Consider the following 11,236-nt stretch of genomic DNA (forward strand, 5'->3'; position numbering starts at 1 on the left):
AATTCACTAAGAGGAAGTACAACTGGGTTACTATCTTCTATTAATACCTAATCAGACGGAAAAAGTGAAAAGGGGTCCGACACTTCGCAAAATGAAGGTATCGGTCAAAGAAAGAATGGTGGGAAATAAAAAGACTCTGTAGGCCTCAAACACTTAATACCGTCGAGGTCGGAAAAGAACAAGAGATGACCAAGGGAGGTCAGATGGGAAGGTTGAAAGTAAAGAGCCTGGCACATGTAAGGGGAAGCAATGCCAGGACTCAGCTAAGGGGCCCATGGTCGCCAATCCAAGCTCCCCAAGTTAAGAGCCCACGACGTCCCTTTCAGGCGCCTCTTACGAAGGCAGGGGATACTGTTGGATTCGTAGGGAGAAAGGGGATGTTATTACGAAGGTCATGTAATGTTGCGAGGAAAGGAAGATCAGAAAATAACTTCCGGAACTTTAAGTTTTTTACAAACTGCTTTACGTCGCACCGATACAGAACTCATATGGCGACGATGGGATAGGCAAGGGCTAGGAGTGGGAAGGAAGCGGCCGTGGCCTTAATTAATGAACAGCCGCAGCATTTGCCCGGTGTGAAAGTGGAAACAACGAAAAACCATTTTCAAGGCTGCCGAAAATGGGGTTAGAGCCCACTATCTCCCGAATACAAGCTCAAATGCGCACCCCTAACCACACGGCGGCCAACTCTCAAGGTCTGGAACATATAAATAAATCCTACAACAGAGTGGCGAAGTACTCGAGCAAGAATTAAAATAATTAATATTGTATTCTTAATCAGGATTTTGAATAAAACATAAGGAACAATTAACCAATCTTATTTTACCCTTCAATAACTCAGATACAAGAAGCGTCTATACTGCTTTCTTACCTATTCGACAGTGCATGCTATTATCTCTTTACAGCAGAGAGCAAGAACATAGCTATTGTTTCAGGCTCGTTCCACTGGCGTCAATACTATAATTAACTATTTTTATTTAAAGTCATTACCGTCTGGAGAAGTCGTATTGCTCCGTAACAGTTGTTGGCGGCTTTTGGTCAGAGTAATTGGCGTCTGTTGTTGTGTATGTTGAATCACATTAAAGAAAGACAACACTAGGGAGCTAATGTTCGTAGAGAATGGATAGTTACGCTACCGTGCCATTGGCCAGTCCGCGACGTTACGAATCGAACCAAACCCAACTTCAGCACTGCGGTTTGCAGAGCTCAAGTTACATGACGCGGGAAGTATCATTCCTACTATTAAAATAATGTGGCATTCTTATTGAAAGAAGGCGTAAAACACGTATTTTTAATGAAAGAGGCGCAACACTTCGAAAAACGGAGGTATTAGCCAAAGACAGGAGCCACGAAGGGCGTGAAAACGAAAGACTCCCTAGGAATTGCAAATGTAATACCGTCGGGGTTGGAAAAGAATAAGAGTTGACCAAGGGAGACTGAACAGGGCAGATGAAAGTGAAGAGCCTGGCACAACTAAGCTGAAGCAATGCCAGAACTCGTCTAAGGGTTCCTCGGTCGCTAGCCCAGCTTCGATGATGAGAGGCTATTGAGTCCCTTTTAGTCGTCTCTTGGGACAGGGAGGGGATACCATGCGTGTTATTTTACCACCCCAACCTCAGGGGTTGTACCCTTAGCACGACTCCTTTTTTGAATTGCTGCTTCGTTGTCAAAGCGCTCGATTCATATCACCGCAGACTGATTTTTGAAAATATTGTATATACTGTAAAACTTTCTCCGTATCTGATCGCGGTCACTTGGGCATCTATGACTAAGTTATAATGAACTTTATCGCGTTACCACCAAATACGAGGGGTAACCAAAAAAGAAATTTGAAAAAGCTATATATTTTCATTTTTTTTTTTTACAAAAAACTTATCCTCTTCAAAATACTCTCCATTACTACTAACACATTTGTCCCACGGAGTTTCCACTGTTCGAAAAATGTTTGCAGTCATTTTTAGAAATGCCTGACAGCTCCTCCCTCGTTTCTTTTCTGACCTCTTAAATGTTGTCAAATCGGTGTCCTTTCATGCTCCTTTTTATGCGTGGAAATAAGAAAAATTTGCACAGAGCCAGGTCAGGCGTGGGGCATCGGAACCTTGAGATTTTTAGCCAACAACTAACTGAGGAGGCTCTGTGCACAGGAGCGCTGTCGTGGTGGACGAACTAGTTCCCTGTCTGCCAAAAATCGGGTCTTTCTTGACGAACACTATTGCGCAATCTTCCTCAAACTTCCCAACAAAAGGTTTGCACGTTGTTCACTTAAACAAACAACGAAACAAGAACAAAAAAAGCGCTAGCTAAGACAATCAATGCAGATGAACAGAACAAGCCAGGTCGGCAACACAGTCGGCGCAATACAAGCCTAACGGCAGAAATGCGTACTACACAAGCCTTCGCCCACGACAATATTCCGGTTATTTTTGGATACCCCCTCGTAAGTGCTGTACACTTTATTTATGATCAGCGTTTTAAATTTATAATAATCACTGTGTTTAAGCAATGTCACTGTTCATAAATGTCACTCAAAACGTAGGGTAATTCCGGGAGAGTTGCCGCACTTCTTATGTCTTTTGTTATATCTCGGTATATTTACTTTAAAAATTGTTGCAAATTCATCGAGCATAATTTGAAAACATGTACATTTGATCAGGGATGAACAAAATATTGGCAATTGAAAGTATATGGGAGAAAGGAGTGAACAAAGGAATTGTTGCATCTGCGGCGTCTCTCCCTGGATCCCGGTATAGATGCCGACTTTGCTCGGTAGAGATGCCGCGAGTAAAATAATTAATGACAAAATCAAATTTAAGCCAATTTCTTCAACTTTAATATAACCGAACACTAGAACGTACTACAAGAAAATTATATCCACATAATATAATCATTCAATGGAAAAAAACTATCTGATAATTTACAACATTAAAATCATATTTTAATTTCGATTTACTATAAATGTGCATGTGCAATGGATTCTTCACTGTGTTATATAAAACCCCACGGCACTTAACACCCTTGAAATGGCTCTGGCCTGCACAGCGACCGCTGCTCAGCCCGAAGGCCAACTATCAGGGAGAGACGCCGCACCCTCCTGTTTTCATACCTCAAGGCTATCATGGCCCAAAATTAGCTTACTCTCAACTACAGTTATGTTTCTGACGTCTACTGTACTAAAAACGTCTGTTTTAAGCATTTGAAGCCAACTTAATATACAATAAATAAACACACGCAAAAACTTTGTCAGGAGGAAACATGTACTCGCCTCATGATATCGGCTATAATTGGCGTAATATACGAGCAAATTTCGTCACACTCGCAGACAGTAGTTCTTCCTTCGAAACTGAAAAACCACACATATTGCCATCTAGCTGTAACGATGGGAACCTTTAGCTACAGTGCATGCGGCATCTCTACCGGGGCGGCATCTGTCCCGGATTTACCTTATGTCACTAAATCACTTAGTTCCATACCGTCCTAACTCAAAGTTACATGAGAAAAGTATAACCATTTCCATTGATAAATTTTTAGAACACTGTGTCAATATGTGTATAGAAGTAATTAATGAAACTATATTATATTCATAATAATATCTAAATTGAATCATTAGAAATAAAAAAATAGTGATTACTGAAGTTTTGCATTTTACTTTGGAAATAAACTCTTCAATTAGAGTAGGCTAAATGTGTAACTAAAGCACAATTGCTCTACCACACTGAAGCTTCAGAACAGCATCTCATTTCGCAAGAGTAACCGCAGACGGAACAGATGTTTATTGTCAGGTCTTGAGACTTGAGACAGGCGCATGCGCAGCAGCCATGTTTCCCCTAGTACTCCTTACCTCGCATCCACGCGTCTTCTCGTCAGAAGACCACAGTAGATATCATCGTCGCTCCTGCGAAAACATTATGTGATGATAACATAGTATGAGAAATACTGACCCGCAGCACACATGCAGGTGTGCGAAATAAAACTGCCAGGAAAAATAGGTCTGATGAGCGATTGACACTTGTCAATGACCATCGTATGAAGAAATGGAAAACTGATGATCCAGAAATTCTGAGTCCTCTTCACTCAGAAACCACCGGCAATGGTTCGTCCGGACACTTTTACGCATGCAGAAGAGTACATTTGTAAGAATACAGATCCACGTCAATTTTGATAACGTTTCGACACGACAATCTCTTAATTTTCACTTCCACACATAAACGGCATTGAGATTTCGTCGGACTTCATTCAAGGCGTTCCTTCACTCAGGCAATGTTTTCTAGTGTTCGAGCCCTTTTCGGATAGTTACCGTTTTTATTCGCTCCAGAGTTCGTTTCGCTCCATTTTGCCACTTACAAGGGGGCGTCCCCTACTCGTCACTACCGATTTCGCTCATATTTATAGAATATGCAGAGCTTGGCTAGAAAAAAAAAGTACTCCAACTGGGAACTCCAGATGAACAAGGGTATAGAAATTAAAAATAAAAATGCTGACGCGACTCTCGCACCGTATACGCCACGTACGTTTCTGCGAGCAGTAGTTGGCGAAGCGGTAAGAGTTTGGACTAGTAATTCGATGGTCGTGGGTTCGACTCCCCATGTGGAGAATATTTTTCTCAATTTTTAAACTATTCACTTATTTTAATTTCTTTTATTTATTTATTTATTTATTTATATATTTATTTATATGCAAAAGGCATATAGGACGTCATTTTTTTAATGAGCGCACAATTGTACAAAATTTGGAGTTGCGAACTTTCCTGACTTGTTCAAACAGAAGTTATTCTTTTTTTCTCCTTTATTGGCTATCTCCCCTCCTTGTGGAATGCGCCATAAACGTGAATAGTCGTTTCGTTGTAGGATTCGTTTCCACCTGACATGTGAAGTTTGCTCCTGGCGGCTGTACACACAAACAATAGTTTCATGGCGCAGGTAGCAAAAAGTCTGGCAGTGAAATCCCAATTTTTTACCTTTCCAATGCCTTTTGCGTATAAATAAATAAAAAAATAAATAAATAAATAAATAAATAAAATGATTTTTTCACCTCTTTGCTTAATTGGAAAATAAATAATAGAAACGTTGACAGAAAAAAACAGTCTCCACACGGGGAGTCGAACCCACGACCATCGAATTACCAGTCCGAACTCTCACCGCTACGCCAACAACTGCTCGGCGTGCGCGCTAACGTAAGTGGCTTATACGCTGCGTAAGCAGCGTCTACATTTTTATTTTTATTTTCTATACGCTTGTCCACCTGGAGTTCCCACTTTGGGTACTTTCATTTCTAGCCAAGCCCTGCATGTTCTATAAATTTGAGCGAAATCGGTGGTGACGAGTAGGGAATGCCCCCTTGTAAATTTTGCACTGCAGGCTTTGCTGGAGGTTTTGTCCAAAAACACTTCCCAGTGATACTCTTCTTGCCCAAACAGTTCCGCACAGGTTTTGCACGAATCGTTCTTCTGTTGAGCTCCATTTTATGTTGCATTCAGCTGGTCACTAAACACGTCTGCTCCTCTCACTTACTCACACGTAATGATGCAGCGACGTACTCGGGAGATGTGGGAGATACGCATGCGCAGATATATGATAGCAACCGATTGGTGCATCGAAATCACGGTTTCCAGCATTTCCTGTGATGGGCAATTCATTAACAAGGGTCAACTGCGCACCAGTCTTATAAATATTTACCGGGCCATGATTTATTTTGCCGCCCCGTGGTGTAGGGGTAGCGTGCCTGTCTCTCGCCCGGAGGCCCCGGGTTCGATTCCTGGCCAGGTCACCGATTTTTCTCTCGACCTGAGGGCTGGTTCGAGGTCCACTCAGCCTACGTGATTAGAATTTAGGAGCTATCTGACGGTGAGACGGCAGTCCCGGACTCGAAGCCCAGAATAACGGCCGAGAGAATGCGTCGTGCTGACCACACGACACCTCGTAATCTGCTGGCCTTCGGGCTGGGCAGGCCACAGCCATTTCAAGGGCGTTAAGTGCCATGGGGTTTGGTTTGGTTTGGTTTCATGTTTTAATTTGCCTACCCTGTATGATACGAGCGACAATTCTTTGAAATCACTCATAATACTGAACTTGCAATGATGAAGTTCTACGCTGATATTAGATATTTCTAACCGGACAAGTTGGCCGTGCGGTTAGAGGCGCGCGGCTGTGAGCTTGCATCCGGGAGACAGTGGGTTCTAATCCCACTGTCGGCAACCCTGAAGATGGTTTTCCGTGGTTCCCCATTTTCACACCAGGCAAATGCTGGGGCTGAACCTTAATTAAGGCCATGACCGCTTCGTTCCAACTCCTAGGCCTTTCCTATCCCATGGTCGCCATAATACCTATCTGTCTCGGTGCGACGTAAAGTCACTAGCAAAAAAACATGTAAGCAAATAAATAAATTTCTGAAGGTGTTTTGTGGCACTGTACATAAGTGTAGTTTCGACGGTAACTGGTGCATAAAAGAAAGAAAGAAAGAAAGAAAGAAAGAAAGAAAGAAAGAAAGAAAGAGTCTTCGAAATGGACAGTTATAGGAGAATTTTGAAGGTCAGATCCGTGCACTGGAAAACAAATCAAGAGTCACTGCATCGAGTTGGTGCGAGGAGAGCGACCTGGAGAAATTTGATCAGAAGGAAAGATAGAGAGAGAACATACCGTATTTACTAAAATCTAACGTACGCCTTTCTTATCCAAATTTAGATTCCAAAAATCGATGCCGTAAAAGATTGGTATGCGAACTCGAAAATTACGCTTAACTTTCTGCTTGTGATTCGTCTGCATTCGGGTTATCTCGTTGATCGTCTTTCTCCTCCGCTTTCGTATTTTATTTCACACTACGGATTCTGCATTTTTATACATAATTCATAACAAAAGCTTTATTATAATTTGCGAGTCTGGCTTAATCAAGATAATGTTTTGTGATATTTGAAGCAGTCTTTTTCAGTTTTGACTCAGTTAGGTTCTTCAGTCTGCGAAAACTAATTGTGAATTTAAAAACTTTAAACTATCTTTTTAATCGCCTCTGATTAATTCTCCTGGCTCGGGGTCTGGGTGTTTGTGTTTGTTCCAACACTTTCCTCTTAATATTCACACAACACACTACACTACCAACCACCACAGAAACACGCAATAGTGATTACATCCCTCCATATAGGAGTGCGTCAGGAAGGGAATCCTGTATTGAAACAAGGCAAAATCCATCTGTGCTATACACTTCACACACGTGACCCCACAGGTGTGGGAAAAACGGTAGAAAAATAAGGAAAAGAAATTGGTAAAATATCTGAAAAAGAAAACATATGGTAACATGATTATACCTGGGAAAAAAAAATTCCAGATTGACGACAAAATGCGAAGGATTTTATATGAAGCGATCTTCAAACGGAAAGTAAAGGTTCACTTAGAAAAGTCTGGATGTAGGCGAGATGCCAGGGAGTTTGGTGCAGCAGTGAACAATATGTGCTTGTGATGCCAACACAAAAAGGGAATATTTGCTTTTAAAGAAACGAGAAAGAAGTTAACCGGCCAATGAAAAGGAAGGTATCCTCAGGTAGAAGAGGTGGTGTACGTTGTTATTGCTTTAAGAGGAAGTAAAAGTGGGCAATCTCTATTAATACCTTAGTTTATAAAACCTGGAACCCCACAAGGAGAAATTGGAATTAGATTACCGTTAGGTCAATTCTTGAACACTTGTTCTCACGTCAGTTGCGAGGTCTAGGGAACTTTTCATTCCCACGCCCTCATGGTGCATCACTGTGCTTTGCCGGTAACTTCTTATTATTCTTCATTATTGAAGGATGCTCTAAGAAAAGAAACAGCACCTCAACCTACAAAGATACAACGGCATGACTTCATTCTTGACGAATGTGGAGCAGTGCTGTTAAGGCGTGGTCTTGCATTATTTTGCGACATCGCACCTACAAGAACCATGTGCACATACAAGAATCGGAAGAATTTGTACGAAATTAAAATAAAAATTAATAAAAAAAGAGGTATGATAATTCCTCTACTCTTTTAACGACCCCGAACTTACGAGTGAAAGGACTCAGGTTCGGCCAGGACCCCCACTTTACCCCCTCTCGTACGCCGGACGGGCCGCCACATTGCGTCACAATGTAAGGTAGTGGCCGCGTGCGAATCAAAAGTGCTGTATATAAATACTGTCCGGCACCGTATCGACAGCATTCACTTGAAGACAACAAGAGAAACAACATGTACAAGGTAAGGGACTCTCCAGCAAGCACAATGGGAACAATAAGCTTCCTTCTGTTTTAAAGACATATCCACCTGGAAAACAAAGTAGTCACTAGACCTCGGATTTTAAGGCAGTAACAGGTTAGAACGGAAGCTAATTTGCTTATAAGGAAGTGCCTTCTAGCCCGTTCTTCTATTATGTACCGAGAGTAACATAAATTCTAGGGGTTATGATGGACCACACCCCTAAGGTTTATGCAAAACTCATAGCATAACCGTTGTGTAGGATAGACTATACTTGTCGCCAGTTTCAGTAAATTAGCATTATAACCTATTACCGCCTAAAAACGGTCTCTAGTAATCATAGATTTAGATTTTTTTAAAGAAAATGAAATGTTCAATTGAGTATTCAAACACTGGGCTGTATAAATAGCGAACATTAATATGAAAGGTTTTATTCTTTTCCAAAATCACAACGAAAACATTTTTCTAAATGTTACAAATCTTTGATCCTAAACATGTCAAGAAAATATCCGCTCGTACATTCAAATACTGAGCGATATAAATGTCTAAAATTTATAAAACATTTTCCTTTTCCTTTTAAAAACAAAATCACCTTCAAAAATCGTTGTTGTTCTTTCAAACATGTAAAGAAAATCACTCAAAGAAGAAAAAAGAGCCCGTAGTATTTTATCAACTCCTCGCACTTACAATTTTGTCACAAACAACTGGACCTATACAACAAACAAAAGTTGTGCTCATCCACATGGTTTGTATTTAACTGGGAGGTGAATGATATTTTTACAATAATTAAATGTGAGGAACAGAAAATTATCATGCGCACAATCCTTTCTTGAGCGAGAATACATTAAAATATTGAGCAGTATAAACGGTGAATATTTGGACGAAAAGTTTCCTTTGGTTTCAAAACAAAATTACCAAGATTTTACCCGGGTTTTTTTTGAAAATATGTCAAGGAAATGCTCAGTAGGATACTAAATATTTAACAATATGATGATAACTTTCCTTCTTTTCAAAAACAAAATCATCACTTCTGTTAAATTTTCCCATTTTTCGAAGTATATACAAGAAAATATTTTGCCAATATGAATGGCGAATGCCTAAATGCAAAGTGAAACAATTCTCGATAGATAAAGGCGTACCAACTTATTTCAAATGTCGAACAACACCATAATACTTCGATAGAGTTTCTTCATCTGATATATTGTATTTTTGGAGTCATTGGAGTCCCCTAGATAATATTAAATTTTGCTGGGGTTTAAGAGCGGGTACACATTTTTCAAGTGAAAATTCCATCCGAGGATCGAATCTTTGCCGTTAGGTTGAAAAGACATAAGCTAATCCCCTGAGATAACCACGCTTCCATTCTCCAAAATACTGTCTATTTGTAATCAAATGTACGTAAGGAATTTTATGCAGTATCTCTAAATACGCAGTTTATGAATGTGTCACCCATTTTCGGAGTTGTTCGCGACACAGGATAGAGTGAAGTATAGTATTCATTGATTACTCAGGCTGCGACAGTGTGAAACTGTTGAGGCATGAGAGAAATTCCGGCACGCACGGTCACTGCCAGTACATCCTGGGATATAGATAACTAAATCACTGAGTCAGCGGTATGGCCACAGAACTTCCTGACTGCGACTAAAGCATTGGCAAATTATACTACTTTTGGCATTCGAAGTCTCTTTATAGCACTGCCTAGGGTTTGCTGGGTGTTCCCGAAAGAAATTCTGAGAATCCAGCGAGCCTCCTGGTCGAAAACAAATAATATATGTTACAGGGTACTCACCAGCTAACACCACCATCTAAAGCTGATGAATCCTTACCTGGAAAAGACAAAAAGAAAAAAAATTATTAATAGTCAAATGATACGCTGAGGGTAAACAAAGCATAAACATTACAGGTACGTCGTCTTCATACTCCTACAATGTATGCAACTCCCCCTACATTACCGTCGAGGTATTTGCTACTCCCTAACAAATTTGCAATCTAACCTATCAATACATAACAATTAGGTGAAATCATAAAGCTCGAAGACAGAACATCAAAGGATAATCTGTATGAGATATAGTTAGAAAAGTTAAAACATTACTTAATATAGTGCGAAAGGTTCCGGCTGTTCAGTAGTACTTTGAGTTGCATGACAGCTTATGAACTCCCACGTTTGAACGTTCTGAACATATCTCATTCAAAGAGTTTAGGTATCAATCATGCCATAAAATGCCTATTCATAATCCTCCTAACATCTGTGATATAACGTATGTTCTATCTTATTTCAGTTTTTCGTCCTCGCTGCCCTCGTGGCCGTCGCCAAGGCTGGCATCCTCGGCGCCCCCGCCGTCTACGCCCCCGGCGCCCCTCTGGCCGCCCGTGCCTACGCCGCTCCCGCCTACGCTCACGCTCCCGTAGCCTACGCTGCTGCCCCCGCCTACGCTAAGGTTGCCGCCCCCGTCGCCGTTGACACCGACTACGACCCCAACCCAAGCTACAGCTACTCCTACGATGTCCAGGACGCTCTGACCGGAGACTCCAAGGGACAGCAGGAGAGCCGTCAAGGAGATGTTGTCCAGGGTAGCTACAGCCTGGTCGAGCCTGACGGCACCACCCGTACCGTAGAGTACACCGCTGACCCCGTCAACGGATTCAACGCCGTCGTACACAGAGGACCCGCTGCCGTCGCCAAGGTCGCCGCCCCCGTCGCCTACGCTGCTGCCCCCGCCATCGCTAAGGTAGCCGCTCCCGTCGCCTACGCTCACCCCGCTGCCTACGCCGCCCCCGCTTACGGATACGGCAAGGCCCTCATCGGTTAAGTCAACCAAACTTCAACCTATTTCTCTCTAACTCTTCCCTCCTATACTCCACAACGCTGTAAATAGAATGAATGCTTTATTTATGATATATATTAAGTCCACATATTGTGGATTTTAGTATTAAATAAATATATGTTGAAAGATTAAATTATATTTCATTTCTCTTATATCGAAAATCCAGTGAACTTCCTTCAACACCACCCTTCTTCTCCTGTATGCCTCACACTGTTC

At 41.5% G+C, this 11,236-nt stretch overlaps 1 protein-coding gene across 1 annotated transcript; it reads left to right on the forward strand.

Moving 5' to 3' along the window:
* Positions 1 to 10,468: 10,468 nt before the first annotated feature.
* On the forward strand, positions 10,469 to 11,005 carry LOC136884626 (cuticle protein 21-like; the record flags this gene model as incomplete). Its single annotated transcript, XM_067156852.2, has 1 exon — positions 10,469 to 11,005. A coding segment is annotated over one exon (537 nt), but the record flags the coding sequence as incomplete, so codon positions are not given.
* Positions 11,006 to 11,236: the final 231 nt, after the last annotated feature.

Source organism: Anabrus simplex, chromosome 13, assembly GCF_040414725.1.
Source record: "Anabrus simplex isolate iqAnaSimp1 chromosome 13, ASM4041472v1, whole genome shotgun sequence".
Classification (NCBI taxonomy): domain Eukaryota; kingdom Metazoa; phylum Arthropoda; class Insecta; order Orthoptera; family Tettigoniidae; genus Anabrus; species Anabrus simplex.